Source organism: Pongo pygmaeus, chromosome 5, assembly GCF_028885625.2.
Source record: "Pongo pygmaeus isolate AG05252 chromosome 5, NHGRI_mPonPyg2-v2.0_pri, whole genome shotgun sequence".
In the NCBI taxonomy this organism is placed as follows: Eukaryota; Metazoa; Chordata; class Mammalia; order Primates; family Hominidae; genus Pongo; species Pongo pygmaeus.
The window spans coordinates 73,426,592-73,453,630 of record NC_072378.2 but is presented as its reverse complement, the minus strand read 5'-3'; the positions used below and the strand labels follow the sequence as shown (position 1 = coordinate 73,453,630).

Below are 27,039 nucleotides of genomic sequence, written 5' to 3'. Positions count from 1 at the left end.
CTTAAGAAATCTCTAAGAGGCTGGAAAAGGGACAAAATCTTTAATTTTACTGATGTAAAGAATAAATAAGCTCTACATTCTAAAAATCTTGGCTGTTTAACATGAAGGTAACTTCTTCCTTTAAAGTCTTTTTAACCTTAAAACAATAAAAATGAAAAAGCAGCTTCACTGGGGAAGACTTTCTCTTCAGGGTTGCAAAGTTCTCCAATATGGCTCCAACTCAGAATCCTTGGACATACGTTACTTCAATCTTGCCTTTCATTTATGCCCCCACCTCTTCCATCCTGAAATCCAGGACTGTTCTATCACCATAGAACCTTAATACCTGTTACCTGCTATGATAGCACCTGAGTGAAGGTTATCTTCTTCTAGAAGTCTTCCCTGATGCCTGGCTTAGGAATGCTCCAGAGAATATTACAGTTTTCCTATCCCACTTTATCAAATTATGTGTGTGTTGTGTGCTATAACTGCTGATTTTCTTTCCTTAATTTCCTTCTAGATAATGCTCAATGAAGTCAGAGATTCTCCAGAAATTAATACAATGTGTGACATCCTGTTATCACTCAATAAATATTTGCTGAGTCAAAGAAAATAAATCTGCTTGCCCTTAGTTGAATATAGTTCTATTTAGAGCTAAAAAATAAAGTCCCACAGTAACCTTGTTATTCTTCAATGAAGAAATAATAGATGGCTCAAGAAGTCATTATTAATCAAAATAAGTAGGTCTATTCTGATTTAATATAGCATATGCTATGTGCTTGCCTAAGTTCAACACAGTATAGGTAAAACAGAAAGGAATTTCCCAGCACAGAATACTCTGTTCTGCAAAAATGTTTATACTGAAGAGAAAAGGAATTTAATTCATGTGTAAACACGACTAGTTTTAAATATTTCCATGAAACATCTCCATTAACCGTAAACTCTCCTTTCCAAAATATGAAAAAAGAAGTATTCACTAGCACTAAAGCAATATATGTAACATCTTTGTATTTTTTTAAGTGACTTACTCTTCAAATAAAAGTATGTCATTAACTAAGTATAGGTTGGTACAAAAGTAATTGCAGTTAATATACGTTAAAAGTAATGGCAAAAACTGCAATTTTGCACCAACCTAATATATGTACGTAATGCACTTAAAAGTAAAATTATTTTAAAATCATAATTTTAGGAAAAAAACTCCATCAGCTTTAACCAAAAATGATAAAGCAATTGGAAGCCATAAATTATTTAAGTGGATAATATTTGTCATTATTCTAAAATGTTACTTTTGATAACAGCAATATTCCTCATCATTTATTGTATATTTTGTTTCTAAAAGAAGCCATCAATACAATTGTTGAGCAAGAAATATACTTGAAACAATGACTTACAGTAGAATGTAGCAGTTGTTAAACAATTGGTTCCATTGGGTTCCCTGGAGTAAATACATTAAGAAAGAACATAAAATCTGAGAAGGCTTCGCAGGGGAGTTGGGACTTCTTCAGCTTCAGTGTGATACAGGCAAATGGAAAGATAGTTCAGGCCATGGAAGCAGTGTCTATGGTGCACTTGGTGACAAGGGAGAGACCAAACAGGATCCAGGAGGGCTAGAGTGTCCAGAAGTAGAGATGGTAACTGCGCAGGAGTGGAGTCAGGTACACCAGAGAGGCTTCCGGGAGGCTTTGTAAATGGGAAAGAGATATACACATGTTTTAGGTGTTTTAAGATGATTAATCAGCCCGTAGTTTACAAAACAGATTGGAGATGGAAAAGACTTGGAAAAGAAAGAGTTTATACCAAGGAGAGCCGAAATGAAAAAGGAGAGGGCAAATGAAAGAGTCATCCCCAAAGATGGCCAACAGGGAGTTAATAACTGAAAATTTGAGACGGCCCCCTCGCTTAGATTTCTACAACAGGCCATTGACTGATGCAGTCATTTCCATCCTTGCCTCACTGAAGCCAGGGTATCTTTTCTTACCAAATAAAATCCTATCCTTCAGCGCCCCGGTTACCCTCATGACAAGGCATAGAAGTCTGACACAACCCTGAACGATCAGGTTCATGCCAGTCTACCCAGCTTCATGTCCCAACTCACGCCTCTACTCACTGCACTCCAGCCACATCTAGGTTCCCTCACATGAGCCATTTTCTGCTTGAAATTTCTCTAACTCATTTTTGCCTTCCAGATATAGCACTATATCTTTCCATCTCTCTCATATGCAGATACACACCCGACTTCATTTACTAACTCACACTAATCCTTTGCATCTCAATTTGAATGTCTCTTGCTTACATAAATTATTATCTCTTACCAGACTAGATGAGGTTAGCTGGCTAGGTGATTCTAGAACACCATCAATTTTCTTGTACCACCCACCACATTCATAATCACTTATGCAATATCTTCCTCTCCACTACACTGTAAGTTTCATGAGGGCAGGGACTTTCTCTGACATGTCTAGTGTTATATTCCAGTCCAATGCCTTGAAATGTAATGTGCATTCTAAAAATGTTTATTATATAAATTAGTGAGCTCCCTAAGTACTGAGTGTTAGTGATCGAAATGATCTTCTGGCCCCAACACTTCACCTAAAATTCAGGTCTTGGGAGAGGACGCCACCATGCAAAAAACATACAGATAGCTACCAACAGTTTTGCACTGGCTTCTACAGGTAAATAATTACCTCTATTTGTCCTCACCTACCCAGGATTTTAATGCCATTTATTTATAATACATATGAGTAGTCTGCACCTTTGGCTTGTATCACCCAAAGCCAAAGAAAATAACAGTTGGCATCATCTAACCTCTGCTTTATCTCCCATAATTACCCACATATAAAATTATTTTTTAAATTGAGATATGAAATCGTCAAAGCACTCTGCATTTTTAATATGCCAAAAGTTATGTTTAAGAAGACATATTTTCTTTTTCCTATCTTGAGAGGATTTTTCTCATCTGCTATAATTCAACTTATATGCTATTCAAACAACCAAAACAATGATTCAGCTTCTAATGGGACCTGAATTATCTTCCCTGTTAATGTGGAAAAATGCCCAATTTTCTATTTCCATTATCACATCATTTCCTCTTTTTCATGGGGCATTGCTAGCTTTAGGGAGCATTGGCATAGGAAACAAAATATGGTCTTTCTCTTTCCATTTATTAAACAAGGCTCCAAACATGCTATGAAAACAATGACTGGAATGTAAGCTGGAAGACAGAGCCCATCTCTCACAGAGCCTTGTGCATTATAGAAATTCAATGACTTTAATAACTTTCAAAAAATCTTATTAAATTGCCAATCTCAGCAATTCATAGGACTTAGAACAGTATCATATCCTACACCCACCAAATTAATAAAGAACATACAGGACTTTATTAAACAGGGATTATCAAAAGGCAATTAAAGGATTAAAAAGGAAAACTTGGAAGAGAAAGACTGAAGAAAATGGGATATTTTGACCCAACACTTTGAGACTTTACTCAGAGTTCTGAAGATAATTAACAATATCATATCACTATCATCATCTATGTCTTTCTGTTACAGTTGTTTTACATGCACAGTTTGAGTTTTTCCTCTCTCATGACTACTATATCTACTATAAGCCAGGTACGTGATAAACCAATTCTCTTCAAGAAGAGATAAGAATAAACTAAAACATTTATGTTACAGAGGAAGAGTCTACAAGTAAGAATTGTATAATACTATCAAAATTGTTCACAGTCAAAGTCTCTTTATCTGAAGTAGTCAAGAAATGAGTGCCTCTGGCTAAACATAGTAGCCAAGTATTACAAATTTGCAAAGAATTAGAAAATAATAGCATATGCTATAATGAATAATTATATCTAACATAGTCTAATCTATACTTTATCCCAACTCCCTCAGAATCTTCCCAGGCCCCTGACCAGCATTCAGAATGTCATTTTGATTTCCATTATCATGTCATTTCCTCCCAGCCTTTTCAGGTTGGAAGGATAAGAAGAGACTAAGCTGAGCCCACTCTATAAGACATCAGGAGGGCTTTGCTATAGTTTAATAAATCCCTTATCTTGATAGTAACTTATTTACTTATTTTTCTCTAACTTTGCCTATGACAATTTAATGCCTGTCTCCACTTCAAATTAACTAGTTGTGAAGCCAGGAAATAGAGATTGTTGTCTTGAGTCTGCCACTATCTTTGTGACCTGAAGCAGATCAAAAGACAAATCTCTTTGTAAAATAAGAAGCCAGTTGAAATAATTAACCAAGGTCCTTTCTACAATAAAAATCTATGATGGTAAGAATAATAATTCTTAGAAAGTAATAAACAATTAATCAAGACTCTACGATAAGAATCTATGATGGTAAGAATAGTAATTCTTAGAAAGTTCTGTTAAAGAAAATCATCAATGTAACATGAAAAACAAGTTTCCCTTTTTATGCCTAGAGAGCATGAAAAGCAATGAATGAACACAACCATCTCTCTATTATGGGAAAAACCATGAGCTCTAGCAGTGTAGTATTTCTCTCTCCTGGAACATCTCCAAGGAGGAAACTCAGTGTGGTATCTGAAAGTGAGTTAGGCCTTTAGGATGGGCAAAGTCAGGCCTGGAGGAGGGCTTCAGAAAGAGTTCAGGAAAAGGAAGCACCATCTTATAGAATTGGGGAGGATATCTGAGCACCATTGCTAGCTCCCCTGCCTTTTAGTTCAAGACCCAGGACAGACCTGATTCTGCCTTCATATTTGTCTTGCTTACAGTTCAGCATTTCTTAGTCACCATCTCCATCCAGATATCTGACACTTAGACACCTTTTACTGAGACTGCAATATCTTACCCAAGCTCATTTGGTTGTTTGACCTTCTGACTTACATTTCTGCTACTTCAGCCATTTTCACTTTCTTATCCCAGGTCAACATTAACAAGGTTTTACCTGCCAACCCCTGCCACTATGTCCCAGACAGGAAAGAAACTGTCCTTTCTTCATCTGACATACTTTTTCATAGAAGTATAGACACTGTTTATAACACTCTAAATGCCTTCTAAGTTAATTTGTTCTTTCAACAAGCAATTCTTAGGAGACTACCATGTGCCAGCCATCATAAATGAATAAACAAATAATAGATTAGAACAAATACTAAGATGAAGATGATACAGAGTGGTATAGGAATGTTAAAGACTGTGTTAGATTGGTTGGTCCAGGAAAGGCCTCACTGAAGTGGAGATACTTAAGCTAAGTCCTGATTGATAAGAAAGAGGCATCCATGCAAAGATCTTAGGGGAGGCAGAGGGACGCTCACAGCAAAGGGAACTGCTATGGCAAAAGCCTTAGGACAGAAATGAGGTTGGCGAATTAAGGAACAGAGAGATCAATGAGGTCAGAACACAGGGAGCTCATGAAGAGAAGTCAGGATGAAACTGGAGAGTTGAACTGAGGCAAGGAAGGGCGGGATTGTAGACTGGAGTTAAGGAGCTTATGTTTTATTCTAAGAATAGTGGAAGGTTTTAAGCAGTGAAGTGATATAATGTGATATATAAAAAGATGGAAAGGGAGAACAGTAGAATCCAGAAGGTCCATTACAAACCCATTGCAATGGTCCAGGCAAGACATACTGATAGCTTAGATTAGAGTGATAACTGTGTAGGCTTTTAAAAGTGGGGATAATTTCAAAATAGATGTGGCAGGACTAGCCAGTTAATTAGATTATGCCATGAAGGAAAGAGAAATCAAAAACGTCTTCTAGATTTTTGACACCTAAGTGGATGGTCATACCACTTACTGAAATGAGTAAACCTATTAAAGCAATGATCTGCTGGTAAATGTTAAATAATAATAACCAACTCTCAAGAGGAAAAAATCCCTGATTTGTAGTGTTTGGCATATCAAGTGTATAAATACTCCCACCATTGCCTAACTCAATTTGCATACATAATGTCACTGAATGAGAAATGGTCACCAGTTGGCTTTCGGGACCTGGTAGAAATTGGCTCCAGCACATTATTGGTAGTAACAAGCTTTGAGGAAGTCAAGAATTCTACTTTAATGTGAACTAAATTTTAAAACTCTATTGGCTATCCAAGAAATCATAAGTTGCTGTAATTTTTCACAATTGTATACTATTGTATAACTGTATTTACACATGAGAAGTAACTTGTATCTTTGCAGCAAAGGTACCTAGACTAACAGTATTATCTTAACTCCTTATAGAAATATCTTTACTGATTTCTTTTTTCTCTTTTTCTGTCCTCTTTATGTATATATAGATATACATCTGTGTGTATTCATTTTCTATTGCTGCTGTAACAAATTACCACAACTTAGTGGCTTAACCCAGATTTATCTTATAGCTTTGTAGGTCAGAAGTCTGACATGGGATCTCATGAGACTAGAATCAAGGTGTCAGCAAGACTGAGTGCCTGTCCAGAGACTCTAAGAGATAATCTGTCTTCTTGCCTTTTCCAGTTACTGGAGATGTCCCTCATCCTTTGGCTTCTGGTCTTCTTTCTCCACCTTCAAAGGCAGCAGGGTGAGTCCTTCTCTTATTGTATGACTCTGACCTCTTCTGCTTCTCTCTTCTAAGAACTCTTGTGATTGCACTGGGCCAACCCAAACAATCCAGGATAATCTCTCTATTCTAGATTCAACTTACTAGCAACCTTAAATATGCAAACTAATTCCCCTAACCTAACCTATTAATAAATTCCAGGGAATAGGATGCAGACATCTGGGGGTGGCCATTAGTCTGCCCAACACAATAAATACGAATGCATGTCTGTATCCATACACACACCAGGGCAAATATGTATATATTTCATTTGTATACCTGTACACATATATCTATTTATGTATATAAGGACAAATTTGTACCTATACCCTCATATATTTCTAGAATACAAAAACTTACACATTTCTTCAACTAGAATATTGTTCCAGGAAGAATTCTCTACCTACAAGAACAACTTGTATACATTCATCTCGCAATCTCCATTGGGGATTGGTTCTAGGACCTCTCATGGACACCAAAATCCCTGGATGCTTATGTGCCTGATATAAAATGGTATAATGTTTGCATATAACCAGTGTACATTCTACCATATACTTTAAATCATCTGTAGATTACCTATAATACCTAATATGATGTAAATGCTATATAAATCATTGTCATACTGTTCTGTTTTGGAAATACTGACCCAGAAAAAGTATGCACATGTTTAATACAAACTACAGACGCAATCTTTTATTTCCAAATATTTTTGATCTGCAGTTGGTTGAATCCATGGATGAAGAACCAGTGGATATGAAGGTCTTACTCTACTTTCTTTTTTTCTCAGTTCAGAAAAACTGTAAACTCCATCAGGTTGACCTTACCTTGTTTTCCAAGAAGCTCATAACTAAATTTAAATTTCGCTTGTAATGGTTTACTAATCCCATATAATGACTACATCTATTAATCAACTTTTAATTAAAATATTGGATCTACATGTGAATGTTTATAATTGTACTATATTATATTATTTCATATTGAAAACTACTTCAAATGTTTTTTTGAAAATAGAATAGGTTATAAATTATCAACAATGACAGCTCTGACAGAAATCCCAGGAAAGCAAAATGATAGTGTTACACTTTCTTTAGACCATGACATTAAAAAACAAATCATGGAAAGCTGAAACCATACAGTAATAAGACTCCAAATCCCTGAGAAAGGAAAGAACATTCACACTAGCTTTCCATTTTCCACAGTTCTGAGCTCTGAGCCATTCCAAGAAAATCAAAATGTGATAATCCCAGTCAGATAGAATATCCAAAAGAAAAAAGAAAGAAAACTTTCCAAGAAGAAATGGAGCCTGAGTGGCTGCATGCTCTCACTACATGGAAAGCTTTGAATTTCCTCAAGCTTTGCCACTCCGTGGACATTCATCCTTTTGTAATACTTCACCTCTAGAGCTCAGAGACCCATGAGCATTTTAAAGGATTTCAGATGAGCCACTGGGTGTGAAATACATCACACATACTAAAAGGCCCAGCCCAGAGCTGGAGGTGTCCCAGCAACAGCTATTCCACAGCTAAACCACGGTCCCCATGCCCATTCCTGTCAGCAGTGGTGAGCCTCATTAATTCAACCCCATTTACAAAAGTAGCTCATGGATTACAGTCCTAAATGCCACCTCCAGAGTGGGAGCACAAGCCCTCCTCGGGTGGGCCTACCTCCCCCTCCCCTCTCCTCCATGTAGGTGATCTTGCTCTCCGTGATGACTTAGACATGCATCAAGGTAAAGCTTATAAGCAGGGTGGGCCAAGAAGGAGGCCTCATGTGTACAGAGAAAGGAAGCTCTGATTGCCACACTGCCCCACCTGAGAGACTAGTCACCTTCTTGAAAATATCTCTCTTTAAGCATAGGTAGCAGAAACGAACTCAAAACCTGGCACCAAGATCTACCCATATGTGGCCTTCAGCAAGCCACTTATGCCTAAGACTTATCTCTAAAACAGGATTAATAATAGTGCTCACCTTGTAGATTTGCTGCGAGAATGAAATGCCATGATATATATAAACTCCTTAGCGTGCTGTATGATATAGTAAATGCCATAAACGATGACTAAATAGATTAAAATAATAGATTAAAAGAATTAAAATTAATAATGCTCCATCTGGAATGCCAAAAACACATTGCATATTGAGTAGTGCAACAAGATCTATTTGTTTAAATTCTCAAAACACTAGAAAGAAATTTGGTCCATAGAAAACAACAAGGGAAACATTTAATCTGCAAACAGCCTACAATAGTAACACCTAGCATTTGTTGCAGGTATATTCCATACCTGTTACTGGACTAAGCAATTTTTATATACAATATAATCTTAACAATTACCACATACTTACTCATTTTAAACATCAAATTACTTATGCATAAGTAAACTGGGGAGCAGAAAAGTTAAGGATTTACCCAAAGCCCCACCCCACAGCTAATGAGTTGCAGCTCTATCCCAAACCTGCTTTGAAGTCAGAGCTGATGCTGTTGATTATATGCATTTTCATGTTTGCTGCATCCCTGAGAGAAATTGAGACTCCTACCAATGCCAATCTTTTAAGAGTCCATTCATACGGTGACCACACGGTCTCTTTGCAGAATTGGCCTCCCCTCACTAAAGGTCCATTCCCCATACCTTGTTTTGCACACTATGAGCCAAGCTATGTTTTGTAGCCTCCACCAAGTCGTCATTCCAAAGAGGTTTTCCTCTGGATATTCTGTCCTTTTGTTTCCCTGAGTTCAGCTGCTGGCAGGCCCCCCAGCTTTTGAAATGAGGGGGCAGAATCTTTTCTATTCATTTCCATGATGGCACCATTTTTTGTTCCCTCCCTCCTAGACAGCAAGAGTACTTTAACATTGGCTAAGAACTTCAGGTCAGAAGTTAGGTAAACTTTGTTTTAAATCCTGGCTCCAGCTTTTACTGAACATGTGACTTTGGGTAAGTTCTTGAGTAACACCAATTTTCTTTATTTGTTGAATGGAGCTAATAGTGGTATTTATCACACTGTTTTCTTGAAAATACTATACGATCAAATGAAGATTAAATGTACAGCTTTTAGCACAATACCCAGCACAGAGCTAGTTATGCAAGATATTAGTATAACACTCATACAATTTTAAGGCTTGAGGTATATTTTCTGACAGACTGTAAGTGTCATATTCATTATGGTGTTCCCAGTTCCTATCACAGTGTCCGGCCTGTAGCTGTGGCTTATCACACACTTGCTGATTGATCGAATGAAAGAACGCCGTGAATGAATCCTTCATCAGGATATCACAAACTACTGTCACACTCCCCCTAGTGGTGATCTAATAAATTCCCCTACTTGGAGATTGCTAACGTTTGCCTTTAAATTTGATACTTTGGGGACAAAGAGATGTAGAAATAGTTTTTAAGAAGCTTTATACATAAAGTGCTGTGTGAAACCTCTGCACTATTCTCTTTCAAAACACTTAAAGATCAACACTATTTGTCTTGGCTTCTAACGTCAGACTGCTGTTTCTTTGACAGTGATACAACGCAGACCCTGGGTCACATGGGACTCAGTTATATTCCGATTATATACATGTTCACAGAGCCTCTTTCCAAGGAGGGTTCCCTTCCAAGGAGGGTTCATTATATGCTTCCCTAGCCTTTTTGGTGTGTTGTGGCTAACCACTCTAGTAGGAGAAAATAACTAAACCAGAATGACGGAAAGGAGATGAAAAGAATGGGAAGAGCAGTGTGAACTGCGTTTAGAAAGTGAATTCTAGGGAATTTTGAGAAAGTATCATGGGTGAAACAGTAATGTTTGAGCTATTGTGAGATGGAAAGAAAAAGTATTTTAAGATAGTTTCCTGTGTGTGGTAAATGGAATTCACTTTTAAAATTTCTTCACAAGACTTCAGTACACATTTAAATAGCTTTTCCAAGACTTTTGGAACATCGAGTGGTGTTTCTTTTGAAGAGGATACCTTGTTAAGACTGCCCAAAATGGGTCCTGCTTTCTTTCAGCTTTTATACATACTTGGTCAATGAACATCCATTGCTATAAACTGGGCTATGTAGGTAGACCAGTTTCTCTTTCTTCAATACCCTGAACCATACACATCTTCACATGGATCCCTGTATAATGACTTTCTCCTTTGAAACTGCCTTTTACATCCTTATTTATTTCAGCTGCATTAAAACGGCTACTTGAAGAAGCAAGCAGATTATTTAGCATAATTCCCCCAATGATTAATTCTCTTTCAAGGATAGATTTCCAGTAAAATTGCCTTCCAGCCTCCTTTTCTGTTTTGTTGAATAAATAAGTGGTTGTTGGCCTCCCCAATATCCACAGAACAGTAAGGAGCGTGGTTCTTTAGGCTCCAGTGTTTCTCTGCTCTCCCACCTACTACTACCAGTGAGACCTTCATAAAATCACAGACACTCTCTGCACTGCAGATCTTCCTTGTTTTCTTTCATTTTGAAAAATTTGTATTGGATTTTAAATATATGCTTCCTGCAAAAATCTCAAATAATATGAAATTATATAAAGTGGAACACTTGCTCTCTCCCCACTTCCCACTCTGATCAATGCTTCTACCTATAGTTGCTATCTTCTTATAATTTTTATACAAATAATATGTAAATTAGTATATAATTTCTGCTAATAAAAATAGTATAGTATAGTATGCATTATATAATTTGAAATTTTCTTAAAAATTATATCATGCTAGACATAATAACCAAGTTACTTTTTTATGTTTTCAAATGGAAATAATAGAAACATAGTTTTTATGAGGCTCAAGTGAAATAATGTATGTGAAAACAATTCAACAGTTGTAAGATACCCTGCAAAGGTATTATCTTTTTATTATAACTAGGAGTTCTTTGCTCATAGTTTACTCTTCTTGTATGGTACCTGGAATGACCAGCTTTTCTTCTTTCCCCTGGTTTCTTAAAAATACGCTTATTTTCTCAATTTAAAGACACTCTTTAAAAAGCATTTTACCATCTCTGAAACCAAGATACATATTACAATAAATATTGTGTCCTGGTTTAATTTGGTAATATTTTTTCGATCTTACTGATTCATAAAATAATGGTGTATCTTAGAATGATGGCATCTTAGATTTGGTGATATACATTAAGTGTATATCTCTTCTTTCCTTAATCAATTTGACTACAAAATTGTCATCTTATGTAAACAACTTCATCTCCTTCTGTCTAAGCATCATTGGCCATTAAATGGTGATAATATTTAGAAGAGTTATCATTTTAAAAGTATCAAAGATAGGAATGCCTTATAGTATAAGTTCATTAAGTATGAATTTCATATTTTCCTGTACCCCTTTAAATTAAATTCTTCATTCTCAGGCTGAAATTTAAAGCCCTGACCACATCATTGCATGTCATATACTCTGTCCTTCAATCAACCTATACCACCTGCTATTCTGCAAAATTACCCCATATTTTCTCAGCCCTGACCCCTGACCAAATAGTTGTCTATCAAAGTCCCACCCACCCAATGTCAGCATGCATAGAATTTTTTTTCTGATGTTCTTGGAGCAGATGTGATCTCTTTTATATTTGAGCCTCCATACTACTGTATTTTGTTAAATACATTTTTTTGTCTTATCCTCACCTCTATCTGCTAGAACTTGCTTCAAAACACTCTCTTTATTACCTGCATATCCCATTCAACAGCACACTACCTTACATAATGTAAGTTTTCGGTAAATAATTTTTCATAGAAATGTACTTTCAACATTGAAATCTGTGGTTATGAGGCATTGCTCCCAGGAATTGTAACATTTTCAATATTTCAATCCTTACATAGTTCCAACTTGAATTTGTATTAGTCTTAAAATATATTTCAAGGTAGTTTGTAGGCAAATATTCTCTTAATTCCTTGAAATCCTTCTTTTAGAAGAAGGATTTTATGGCTGGGAGCAGTGGCTCAAACCTATAACCCCAGCAATTTGGGAGGCCAAGGTGGGAGGATCACTTGAGTCCAGGAGTTCAAGACCAGCCTGGGCAACATAAGGACACCCTGTCTCTACAAATAATTTAAAAATTAACTGCCTGTGGTCATTGTGTGTGCCTGTGGTCCCAGCTACTCAGGAAGCAGAAGTAGAAGGATCGCCTGAGGCCAGGATGTCAAGGCTGTAGTGAGGTGATATTATGGCACTGCACTCCCACCTGGGTGACAGAGCTAGAAACCAAGATACATATCACAATAAATATTGTGTCCTGGTTTAATTTGGTAATATTTTTTCGATCTTACTGATTCATAAAATAATGGTGTATCTTAGGATGATGGCATCTTAGATGCCATCTCACAAAAAAATATATATATATGTATGTATATATGCACACACACACACACACACATTCAGGTTATTTTATATTTTAAAGAAAAACATGTAAATTTTCCAAATAAGAAAATTGAGAAAAGGCAAAATCAATTCACCAATTATAGTTGGTGCTTTGTCACGTAAATAGAAATAATACTGAAGACAAAGCTATTTGAAGATCCTGAAATGTGTATACTCGTCCAATCCCACGCAAGATAATTGCCACAAATTTTGTCCTGTATAAACTCAAACTGTGACTATAACATATAGAAGGCTTATACAGTTTCTAGCTATTGAAAACAGAAATGTAGCTAACTAGCTTCCCTTATTTAATATCAGTGATTTTGTAAGGGAATGGTTCTCTTTATAAATAATGATAACACGCATCTTGCTAAAATTATACAGAGAAACAGAGACCTCCAGTGGCTGAATAACTTCACATAGCAAGAATGTGAACAGCATAAAACAGATGGGAAAGACATAATGGATTATTCACCCAAAAGGTTCTTCAGTCTAGTCTTTCTTTCATGGCATGTACTCTAGTACTTCCTTAATTCTGGTCTAAGTGTCTGAGGACAACTGTGTTCTCACCGTTATGTCAGGAAAATCATATCCCTATCTAAGAGAAGTTGTTACTAGACAGCTTACCTGGTATTTATTTAAAATTATTTTTAATTATGTTATATAAATTAATTTAAATTATATCTTCCAATTATTTTCTGTGATGTTTTCTATTAATATAGTTTCACTGCTTACAAGCAACAATACTTAAATAAATTTTTTAAATCCTCAATTGATCTTTGTGAGATAAAGAGCACAGACTACATATATGTAAGAAGAAAGTTATATACATAAATATAACATTTTAATAATTCAAATTAATGAGGTGAATGCAAGAAAACATGACAGCTATAAAATATATTTCTAAAACATAATTCATATTGATTATGTGATTCCACTTAATTCTCATATGTGTTTCCAAAAAGCAATAAAATATATGCTTTAATGAAGTCAAAAGCATAAAAATTGCTTGAATCTAAGCAAAAAGGGTTTTATTAAAGGTCTGAGGATCTTTAAAAACTATAGGTTCTCTGTTATTAAAGGTCTGAGGATCTTTAAAAACTATAGGTTCTCTGTAGCATGTTAAATATTTCTCCCAAAGGGGAGAAAAAACCATGTAGGTTCATTTTCCTTTGTTCTGTCTCTAATATTAGAGAACCATATAGTTTCATTCATTCAAAGAACAAATAGTTGCTAGATATCGAGGATATAAAGATGAATTGATTAACCTTTTAAATATTCAGTTTTCACCAAACACTAAGGTACAAATTAAGCTTCTTCGACTGCTCAACAAAATTGAACAGTATTTATGAAAAGCTTATTAAGACAGCCCAGTTCTAGCTTAGAGGTTATTTCTGTATTTTAAAAATAAGGCTGGATAGAATAATAAAATAATGCCTTCCAAAACAGACTTCTCTCCCAAATATTCACACACATCTCCTTTCCCAAATCTCCATGTTTTGGAGGTTTTCTCTCTAAATACAACTCTGAGGCCAAATGCATACAAGACACAGTAAAGAGAAGTTTGGTTAATATAAGACATTATTACATACATACGGGTTTTTATACTTAAGATCAGGACACCTGAGGTCATAGCTACTATAAATAGGAGTCATGTCTTTGAACTCACAGTACCAGACATTGTATAGTCACTCTTATGTGCTGTCAATGAGTGACTGGGATAAATTTATAGCATCAATCTTCATCTTTCCTGAACAATCAAGTGGGTAAGTCTGTTATGCCATCTTCAAAGCAATAAAGAAGTGTAGTTGTATCAAGAGAAAATTCACATTGTGTAAATCTGAATTGCAGGTGGTATCAGATACATTGGCTGCTTGGTACAGATGAACGCTATCAAAGCATTAGAACAGCTCATTTTTTATTTAGCTATGCTAAGGAGGAAAGAGATTACAGACTTTTAAATCCCCTCTACTTGAGCAACGATTACCAAAACTAGATTACTCTATATTACCTTCTTGGGGATCACTGAAGTAAGAAAAGAGAAATCAGCATGGTAAAAGAGTGAAAGCGAGGAAGAGAGAGAGGCAGAGAGGGAGGAGAAATCAAGATAATTCATACTCTGTGTAACCTGTTTCTGGATGGATATGAGTATTTGCCCAAGTAACCAACTAGCTTGATAAGCAACCAGTTTGATGTAACAACGTAGGTTCATCAATTGCAACAAATGTACTCTTTGGTGATGGATGTTGATTTTTTTCAGGGATAGGGAAGCAGAACTTTATTTTTTAAAAATCACCATATGATTCAAATAATTCTCCAGTAATAAAAGTTATAACTAGAGAGTCAATCAAAATGTGGTCTTTCTAAAAATATTTTATTGCTTCTAAAAATGAGAAATTATTTTGCTGCTTCTTTCTCTCTAGAGTTCTTTATAGCATACACATTTGCCGTTTCCTTGGATATTTTGAGCTTACTAGTAATGTTTCAGTTCATCTTTCCTGTGAGCCCAAAGTGCCAGATTTCTGAGCTTTATAAATTGTGAACAAGGACCTGATGTCACATTTCTGAAACATCAGGATTTTAAAAATTGATTTTTTTCCATTAATATTCCATGCGTTATATTAAATCCAAACTCTCTTGGCTATTTCCAGATTTTGGTATTACAAAAACATGATGTATCTGACTTTCATTATTAAATGAATATTTGATTCATATGACATGTATGAGAAAAAATAAGAAAGAGCTAAAAAAGAAATTTGTATTGAAAGAAAATATATATAAACATTATCAATGAAGCAATTTAACCTTCTATTAACAAACCATCTTAACTACAATACTATACCTACCAATGTCACAAATACACTTTTTTTCAGGTTTTTGGTACTTTTATGTGTGTAAAGGCATACACACAAGCAAAGGAAATAATGTAGACTAGTAGTTAAGGGTTAGGACTAACAGACGGAGAAACTTGTTCATCGATCAATTATCAGATCATGGACAAATTACCTAAGCTGGTGGGGAGAAAGGAAGGGGGGTAAGGGTTGAAAAATTACCTATTGGGTACAATGTTCACTCTTCAGGTGATGGGTGCACTGGAAGCCCAAACTTCACCATTACACAATATATCCATGTAGCAAACTTGCACATGTACCTCTTGAGTCTATAAACATTAGGAAAATTACTTAGCCTCAAAACTATGGCAATAGTAAAATGATCCAGGGGTGGGGCCAAGGGATGAGTAGGTGAAGCACAGAGGCTTTTTAGGGCAGTGAAAATAGTCTTTATGATACTTTAATGATGACTATTTGTCACTATACATTTGTCCAAACCTATAGAATGTACACTACCAAGAGTGAACTCTAAGGTAAAATACGGACTTCGAATGATTATGATTTGACAATGTAGGTTCATCAGTTGCAACAAATGTACTCTTTGGTGATGGATGTTGATCATGTGGGAGGCTATGCATGTGTGCAGGCAGGAGTGTATGGAAAATCACTGTACTTCCTCTCAATTTTACTGTAAACCTAAAACTGCTCTTAAAAAAATAAAATAAAAAATAAAAATAATAGGTTGGAGGTTCCAAGATGGCCAAATAGGAACAGCTCCAGTCTACAGCTCCCAGCATGAGAGACAGAGAAGACAGGTGATTTCTGCATTTCCAACTGAGCAAAGAGCACACCAGTAGATTATATCCTGCTCCTGGCTCGGAGGGTGCCACACCCACGGAGCCTTGCTCACTGCTAGCACAGCAGTCTGAGATGGAACTGAAAGGCGACAACACCCAGGCTGAGGGAGGGGCGCCCGCCATTGCTGAGGCTTGAGTAGGTAAACAAAGCAGCCAGGAAGCTCAAACTGGGTGGAGCCCACCGCAGCTCAGGGAGGCCTTCCTGCCTCTGTAGACTCAACCTCTGGGGGCAGGGCATAGCTGAACAAAAGGCAGCAGAAAATTCTGCAGACGTAAATGTCCCTGTCTGACAGCTTTGAAGAGAGTAGTGGTTCTCCCAGGAGAGTTTGAGATCTGAGAATGGACAAACTGCCTCCTCAAGTGGGTCCCTGACCCCCGAGTAGCCTAACTGGGAGGTACCTCCCAGTAGGGGCCGACTGACACCTCATACAGCCTGGTGCCCCTCTGAGACAAAGCTTCCAGAGGAAGGATCCAACAGCAACATTGGCTGTTCTGCAATATTTGCTGTTCTGCAGTCTCCGCTGGTGATACCCAGGCAAACAGTGTTGGAGTGGACCTCCAGCAAACTCCAACAGACCTGCAGCTGAGGGTCCTGACTCTTAGAAGGAAAACTAACAAACAAAAAGGACATCCACACAAAAATCCCATCTGCACGTCACCATCATCAAAGACCAAATGTAGATAAAACCACAAAGATAGGGAGAAACAAGGGCAGAAAAGCTAAAAATTCTAAAAATCAGAGGACCTCTTCTCCTCCAAAGGAACACAGCTCCTCGCCAGCAACAGAACAAAGCTGGATGGAGGAAGACTTTGACGAGTTGAGAGAAGAAGGCTTCAGACCATCGGTAATAACAAACTTCTCCGAGCTAAAGGAGGATGTTTGAACCCATTGCAAAGAAGCTAAAAACCTTGAAAAAAGGGTAGATGAATGGCTAACTAGAATAAACAGCATAGAGAAGATCTTAAATGACCTGATGGAGCTGAAAACCATGACATTAGAACTACATGACGCATGCACAAGCTCCAGTAGCCAATTTGATCAACTAGAAGACAGGGTATCAGTGAATGAAGATCAAATAAATGAAATGAAGCAAGAAGAGAAGTTTAGAGAAAAAATAGTAAAAATAAATGAATAAAGCCTCCAAGAAATATGGGACTATGTGAAAAGACCAAATCTACATCTGATGGGTGTACCTGAAAGTGATGGGGAGAATGGAACCAAGTTGGAAAACATTCCTTAGGATATTATCCAGGAAAACTTCCACAACCTAGGAAGGCAGGCCAACATTCAAATTCAGGAAATACAGAGAACACCACAAAGATATTCCTAAAGAAGAGCAACTCCAAGACACATAATTGTCAGATTCACCAAAGTTGAAGGAAAAAATCTTAAGGGCAGCTAGAGAGAAAGGTCGGGTTACCCACAAAGGGCAGCCCATCAGACTAACAGAGGATCTCTCAGCAGAAACTCTACAAGCCAGAAGAGAGTAGGGGCCAATATTCAACATTCTTAAAGAAAAAAATTTTAAACCCAGAATTTCATATCCAGCCAAACTAAGCTTCATAAGTGAAGGAGAAATAAAATCCCTTACTGACAAGCAAATGCTGAGAGACTTTCTCACCACCCAGGCCTGCCCTAAAAGAGCTCCTGAAGGAAGCACTAAACATGGAAAGGAACAACTGGTAGCAGCCACCGCAAAAACATGCCAAAGTATAAAGACCATCGATGCAGGAAGAAAATGCATCAACTAACGAGCAAAATAACCAGCTACCATCATAATGACAGGATCAAATTCACACATAACAATATTAACTTTAAATATAAATGGACAAAATGCTCCATTAAAAGACAAAGACTGCCAAATTGGATAAAGAGTAAAGACCCATCAGTGTGCTGTATTCAGGAGACCCACCTCACATGCAGAGAAACATGTAGGCTCAAAATAAAGGGATGAAGGAAGATCTACCAAAAATGGAAAGCAAAAAAAAAGCAGGGGTTGCAATCCTAGTCTCTGATAAAACAGACTTTAAACCAACAAAGATCAAAAGAGACAAAGAAGGCCATTACATAATGGTAAAGGGATCAATTCAACAAGAAGAGCTAACTATCCTAAATATATATGCACCCAATACAGGAGCACCCAGATTCATAAAGCAAGTCCTGAGAGACCTACAAAGAGATTTGGACTCCCACACAATAATAATGGGAGACTTTAACACCCCAATGTCAATGTTAGACAGATCAACGAGACAGAAAGTTAACAAGGATATCCAGGAATTGAACTCAGCTCTGTACCAAGCAGACCTAATAGACATCTACAGAATTTTTCATGCCAAATCAACGGAATATACATTCTTCTCAGCAGCACACTACACTTATTCCAAAATTCACCACATAGTTGGAAGTAAAGCACTCTTCAGCAAATGTAAAAGAACAGAAATTATAACAAACTGTCTCTCAGACCACAGTGCAATCAAACTAGAACTCAGGATTAAGAAACTCACTCAAAACCACACAACTACATGGAAACTGAACAACCTGCTCCTGAATTACTACTGGGTACATAATGAAATGAAGGCAGAAATAAAGATGTCCTTTGAAACCAATGAGAACAAAGACACAACACACCAGAATCTCTGGGACACATTTAAAGCAGTGCATAGAGTGAAATTTATAGCACTAAATGCCCACAAGAGAAAGCAGGAAAGATTTAAAATCAACACCCTAACATCACAATTAAAAGAACTAGAAAAGCAAGAACAAACACATTCAAAAGCTAGCAGAAGGCAAGAAATAACAAAGATCAGAGCAGAACTGAAGGAAATAGAGACACAAAACACCCTTCAAAAAATCAATGAATCCAGGAGCTGGTTTTTTGAAAAGATCAACAAAATTTATAGACCGCTAGCAAGACTAAGAAAGAAGACAAGAGAGAAGAATCCAATACACACAAAAAAAAAAACATGATAAAGGGTATCACTACTGATCCCACAGAAATACAAACTATCATCAGAGAATACTATAAACATCTCTATGCAAATAAACTAGAAAATCTAGAAGAAATGAATACATTCCTCGACACATACACCCTCCCAAGACTAAACCAGGAAGAAGTTGAATCTCTGAATAGACCAATAACAGGATCTGAAATTGAGGCAATAATTAATAGCCTACCAACCAAAAAAAGTCCAAGACCAGATGGATTCACAGCCGAATTCTACCAGAGTTACAAGGAGGAACTGGTACCGTTCCTTCTGAAACTATTCCAATCGATAGAAAAAGAGGGAATCCTCCCTAACTCATTTTATGAGGCCAGCATCACCCTGATAGCGAAGCCTGGCAGAAACACAACAAAAAACAAGAATTTTAGACCAATATCCTGATGAACATTGATGCAAAAATCCTCAACAAAATACTGGCAAACCGAATCCAGCAGCACATCAAAAAGCTTATCCACCATGATCAAGTGGGCTTCATCCCTGGGATGCAAGGCTGGTTCAACATACACAAATCAATAAACGTAATCCAGCATATAAACAGAATCAACGAAAAAAACCACAAGATTATCTCAATAGATGCAGAAAAGGCCTTTGATAAAATTCAACAGTGCTTCATGCTAAAAACTCTCAATAAGCTAGGTATTGACGGGACGTATCTCAAAATTATAAGAGCTACTTATGACAAACCCACAGCCAATATCATACTGAATAGGCAAAAACTGGAAGCATTCCCTTTGAAAACTGGCACAAGACAGGGATGCCCTCTTCTCACCACTCCTATTCAACATAGTGTTGGAAGTTCTGGCAAGGGCAATCAGGCAGGAGAAAGAAATAAACGGTATTCAATTAGGAAAAGAGGAAGTCAAATTGTCCCTGTTTGCAGATGACATGATTGTATATTTAGAAAACCCCATCGTTGGGCGCGGTGGCGGGCAACTGTAGTCCCAGCTACTCGGGAGGCTGAGGCAGGAGAATGGCGTGAACCCAGGAGGCGGAGCTTGCAGTGAGCCGAAATTGCAACACTGCACTCCAGCCTGGGCGACAGAGCCAGACTCCGTCTCAAAAAAAAAAAGAAAAGAAAAAGAAAACCCCATCTTCTCAGCCCAAAATCTACTTAAGCTGATAAGCAACTTCAGCAAAGTCTCAGGATACAAAATGAATGTGCAAAAATCACAAGCATTCCTACACACCAAAAACAGACAGAGAGCCAAATCATGAGTGAACTCCCATTCACAATTGCTTCAAAGAGAATAAAATACCTAGGAATCCAACTTACAAGGGATGTGAAGGACCTCTTCAAGGAGAACTACAAACCGCTGCTCAACGAAATAAAAGAGGACACAAACAAATGGAAGAACATTCCATGCTCATGGAGAGGAAGAATCAATATCATGAAAATGGCCATACTGCCCAAGGTAATTTATAGATTCAGTGCCATCCCCATCAAGCTACCAATGACTTTCTTCACAGAATTGGAAAAAACTACTTTAAAGTTCATATGGAACCAAAAAAGAGCGCGCATTGCCAAGACAATTCTAAGCCAAAAGAACAAAGTTGAAGGCATCACACTACCTGACTTCAAACTACACTGCAAGGCTACAGTAACCAAAACAGCATGGTACTGGCACCAAAACAGAGATATAGACCAATGCAACAGAATAGAGCGCTCAGAAATAACACCACATATCTACAACCATCTGATCTTTGACAAACCTGAGAAAAACAAGAAATGGGGAAAGGATTCCCTATTTAATAAATGGTGCTGGGAAAACTGGCTAGCCATAAGTAGAAAGCTGAAACTGGATCCCTTCCTTACATCTTATACAAAAATTAATTCAAGATGGATTAAAGACTTAAATGTTAGACCTAAAACCATAAAAACCCTAGAAGAAAACCTAGGCAATGCCATTCAGGACATAGGCATGGGCAAGGGCTTCATGTCTAAAACACCAAAAGCAATGGCAACAAAAGCCAGAATTGACAAATGGGATCTAATTAAACTAAAGAGCTTCTGCACAGCAAAAGAAACCACCATCAGAGTGAGCAGGCAACCTACAGAATGGGAGAACATTTTTGCAATCTACCCATCTGACAAAGGGCTAATATCCAGAATCTACAAAGAACTTAAACAAAGTTACAAGAAAAAAACAAACAACCCCATTAAAAAGTGGGTGAAGGATATGAACAGACACTTCTCAAAAGAAGATATTTATGCAGCCAGAAGACATGAAAAAATGCTCATCATCACTGGCCATCAGAGAAATGCAAATCAAAACGACAATGAGATACCAACTCACACCAGTTAGAATGGCGATCATTGAAAAGTCAGGAAACAACAGGTGCTGGAGAGGATGTGGAGAAATAGGAACACTTTTACACTGTTGGTAGGACTGTAAACTAGTTCAAACATTGTGGAAGACAGTGTGGTGATTCCTCAAGGATCTAGAACTAGAAATACCATTTGACCCAGCCATCTCATTACTGGGTACATACCCAAAGGATTATAAATCATGCTGCTATAAAGACACATGCACACGTATGCTTACTGCAGCACTATTCACAATAGCAAAGACTTGGAACCAACCCAAATGTCCATCAATGATAGACTAGATTAAGAAAATGTGGCACATATACACCACGACATACTATGCAGCCATAAAAAAGAATGAGTTCATGTCTTTTTTAGGGACATGGATGAAACTGGAAACCATCATTCTGAGCAAACTATCGCAAAGACAAAAAAACAAACACCACATGTTCTCACTCATACATGGGAATTGAACAATGAGAACACTTAGACACAGGATGGGGAATATCACACATCAGGGCCTGTCGTGGGGTGGGGGTGGGGGGAGGGATAGCATTAGGAGATATACGTAATGTAAATGACGAGTTAATGTGTGCAGCACACCAATATGGCACATGTATACATATGTAACAAATTTGCACATTGTGCACATGTACCCTAGAACTTAAAGTATAATAATAATAATAAATAACAAAAAAATTAAATCCATAAAATCTTTTTTGAATCTTATAATTTTAACTATCACTTTGATGAAAGAAATCTTCCATTTAAGGAAAAAATTATTTTACTAATAATGTAACATGAATTTAATTAATAAAAAAAGTTTGCTTAAAAAAAAAATCCGGAGTTAAATAGATATACCCCTGGGAAATGCAATTTTAGAGATGTTTATCCATGTTTACATTTCATTAATTATTTATGAAGCAGGGTTTTGAGGCAGAAACAATTTTTCCATTGTATCTGTAACCATAAAAGATTAAGGATGCATTCATTTTTTTCCCAACTTTTATTTTAATTTCCAGGGGATGTATTCATTTTTAATTAAGTAGAAGTAATGCTTGAACCATGAATAAAGATACAGATTCATTTGAAAATAAAAATAAATAAAAATAAAAATAATGAAAAAAGAAAATTACTTAGCCTCTTTGTGCTCAGTTTCCTTATCTGTTAAATGTCAGAATAAAGTGACACACTTATTTATGAGAATCAAACAAGAAAACGCATATAAAGAACTTAGTGCATTGCTTGCCCATAAGAAACATTAACATATAGTTATTATTTATTACTGAGGAAGTTGAAAATGAGGCGTTATACAGTATTAAAACAACTGTGTCTTTTAGAACAAATTTGAGAGCAAGCTGTCTAGGTTAGGGCAAAGCTAATTTGCAAAAAGAATAACTCAGACCAAAAAGGAAATCTTTCAAATGAAAAATCCAGAGGACTTGAAGCCTAAATGAGCAAACACCAAGATTCAATAGTCTTTTCCCTCATTCTCTCATTCTTTCTCTCCTGTTGATTACCTTCTCTTTGTCCTCTTTTCCCTTGGCTTCCAATGAGACATTGTTCTCTGGGTCTCCTCCCAGAACTCTGATGACTTCTCTTTTTCCTTTCTTTCACTCCTGAAATGTATATGATCCAAGTTTTTGCCCTTAACTTTTTCACTTCTCTTTCTCAACTACCTCATTCCTTTGAACAATCTATTCAATCCCCTGTCTTCAGTTGACACTTCTATAGAAATGGCCTCCAAATCTGAAATCCAGGCCAAGTTCTCTCTTTTACATTTCAGCTGTGGATTTCCAGCTGCTTCCTGAAGCTGTCCACATATCCCATCTGCCCTTCACACTCAGTATATTTTCCCCCTTCTCCCTTCATCCAGCTCCTCCTCTTGACTTCTCCAGTTTTACTAATAGTGTGGCCATCTTCCAGGGCATCAAGATTTAAAATTCTGGTATCACCTCTGTATTAGTCCATTCTCACATTGCTATAAAGAAATGCCTGAGACTGAGTAATTTATAAGAAAAGAAATTTAATTGGCTCATGATTCTGCAGGCTGTACAGAAAGCATGGTGGCAGCTGCTTCTGGGGAGGCCTCAGGGGGCTTTTACTCATGGCAAGAGGCAAAGTGGCAGCAGGTGCTTCACATGTTGAAAGCAGGTGCAAGAGAGAGACAGCAAGGTGCCATGCAGTTTTAAGAAGCCAGATCTCCCAAGAAGTCACTGGCTATCAAGAGGGCAGCACCAAGAGGATGGGAGTGAAACCATTCATGAGAAATCCATCTCCGTGATCTAATCACCTCCCAACAGGCCCTGCCTCCATTACTGGGGATTACAATTCAACATGAGATTTGAGTAGGGACACATATCCAAACTACATCAAGCCTCTCACTTTTTTTCTTATCCTCCATCTCCAAGTTTTAGCTAAATTCTATACATTTCAATTCTGCAATATATTTCTACACAATTCTTATCTCTGTTAACACTTCCTCTGTCCTTTAGTCCTTATCACCCTTCAACTATGATATTAGAAAGGCCTCCTATAGGTCTCTCTCCTTCAGAATATCCTCCAGTCCTAAACCACTTTACAGTATATTCTTCCTGCTCACAATTCTGAATAAACTACTTGCCTGCTCAAAAACATTCATTAGCTCTTCACTATCTATTATAGAGCCAACCCCCTTTTCTCTACCGTTCTCAAGCTCCTATGACATGGCCCATATCCTATTTTTCCAACATTTTTTTCTGCCTACTCTTCTTAGTGACTCCTCTACTCCAGCCCAATTGAATCACTTGCTCATTCCAATCTATACTCTGACATTTTTAACATCACAATTTGTTCGCACCTTCTGCTGTCTTGAATTTCTTTCCTCATCTCTGAGGAGATCTTTATTTCCATCACATGGGCAAGTAACCTCTCACCCCCTCTGACTTTCTCAAACCATCCACAATTCTTTTGCAATACTTTTCATTTTATACTTTCTATTCTAGTCATTTGGGTATGTCTTATCCTACATACAAACTGTAAGTCAATAAGGACAGGATCTATAAATGATGCAATTTTGTATCCACCATTATCACCAGCACAGGGCTTTCCACATACTACATCATCAACAATTTATGTTGATTGCCAAAAATGGTTATGAAAAGCCCTTCTTTGATCCAGTTAGCATAAATTTAATTGGCAGTTCAGGATCCTGTTTTCCTAAAGGAGAGTACAGCATCACTGAAGTATTGTATGGTCCTTGCACAGCCTACTGAGAATTATTGTAAAATAAGCAGGGAGACATTGCCACAAAAATGCATTCAACAAAACCAATAGACACAAGCACAATCTTGGTGGCAAGATGACACAAGAGTCAAGGAAATCTCACAATTATCCTTGCAAAAATCTCTCCTTACAGCTCTCAGCTCTAAATGCAGCATTAATTGGTAGCATTGACAAAATTAATTTGGCTAATCCCTCTGAAGCTTGTTGATTTAAGCTTTCTGTGATACTGTTAGGTTTTAGCCCTTAATTAAATTTATGTGCTGATATGTTAAATCCTTTTCATTTCTGTTTAACCCCCTATTCACAGAGGTTTTGTTCCAATATCATATGAAAACCTAGCTGGATCACAAAGCAAAGTTTACAGAAGACTGTAGTTTTTCTGACTTTCTAGTTGCACTTGAAGAATTAGAATTTGAAGTCTATATAAGAAATCCCAAATGGGGAAATTAACATGCAATTGTTCCTAGGCATCTCCCCGTGCCTGAAGGGCTGAACTCCAGTTCCTGTGTTTTGATGAATTAAATTACAAATTAGCCCAATCATCTCACCATCAAATTTGTAGGTTTTATTCCTTCTTTGAAACTTACAGAGATTAAAAATAAATTTCAGTTTCTTCCAACATAGTTTCCAAATTTACTGCACCTCTTTCCTTCACATCTGACACTAAACCAAGCCAAAGGCAGAGTGCACCCTCCCTGGTGATGTCCCTGCTCATCCATCACGCCTTGCTGATGCAATCCAGTTCCATAAGCTGTCTTCGGGGAGCATGGGTGGCCAACAGAAATGAGCCCATGAGTGAATGGAAGAATTGTGTAAGACTCTGTCTTTTGTGTAGGGAAAGTGCCAGGGCATGTTTGCCAGATCTCCCGGATGCTTTGTGTGGATAGTTTTAATCTCCTTTTCAAATAGAAGAAGTCAAGTTCTTCCTTTAAATATTTATTTCCACAGTTTTTCTTTTTTGTCTTTGTTTTGCACATAAGCTTAATTTATGTGTACCTTTTAAGATCTTGGTAAAAAATTATCCTGAAAGAATATTAGGTTCATACTAGGGAAGTAGATACATAATGAAAAATTATCCAAAAAGCTTGGTTAAATTCTTTTTCCCAATATACACACTTTCTATTAGCAAAGAAACTAAGCTAGACTGAAAATAATGTTCAATTTGGTTTACCTAATTATTCAATTTCCATTTTAATTTTCCTAGTAAAAACTTAGTCTTAATGTGTATTCTGTTATATTTCTAACACATTAGCACATCTATAAGATATAGATCAATGTAGATTTCACTTTCAAATTTCACATTTTGACTATATAAAAACTAAATGATATTTAGAGAGGGTATTTGATAATATAAGGTTTTACTTGCACATTTGGTAAGTGTTAACTTTGTTATTGTTTGAGTTTTCTTTTAATAGGCTGTTAGCTATGCAGCTGGGAGCCCTAGCAGATGCAATTTCTCCTTCAATAGGGACAAAAAGCAGCTAGATGCTCTACACAGGCATTGGAAAGGTCATCCAAAGCATATTTTAAGAGCCTCTATTAGTTTTGCAGGTTTTTGTCATGCTGAACCTTGTGCTTGGAAATAAAAAATTAGAGATTTTTGTTTTACTTGTCAAAGCACTCGCTCCTCTGATACAGACAGCACCTATAAGGGGTGGGTCAATTTGCATGAGGAGCCAATGATTTTCTATAATAGAAAGGACCACAGTCCTATTCCCTGTCACCAACTTCCTCTCCATAAAAGTCAGGGTAGATTTAGATGGCCTCATGAGGAAGCGATGAACAACAAGAGTCCTAAAATACAGTTAAAACAAGGGTAGAGAGTGAAGGGAGAGAGCAAGTCCTGGACTGAATCAGGGCATCATCTGTGCTTCTGAGTCTCAGGGTGTGGTAGGCATGAGAATACACCTGGTGGGCTTCCACCCACAAGAAGTGTGTTTGACT

General features: G+C 37.0%; 1 protein-coding gene across 2 annotated transcripts in view; it reads right to left on the bottom strand.

Annotated features, from left to right (window-relative positions):
* Nucleotides 1-601: 601 nt before the first annotated feature.
* The window catches only part of CD109 (CD109 molecule), a 395,831-nt gene continuing 369,393 nt past the window's right edge, over nucleotides 602-27,039 (bottom strand). Inside the window, exon 34 of one of the 2 annotated variants that reach the window (XM_063666326.1) lies at nucleotides 602-1,659. In XM_063666326.1, coding sequence (XP_063522396.1) covers nucleotides 1,587-1,659 — 73 coding nt within the window. In that variant the 3' untranslated portion in view covers nucleotides 602-1,586. The remainder of the gene's footprint in view (nucleotides 1,660-27,039) is intronic. The other variant, XM_063666327.1, reaches the window with a different exon arrangement.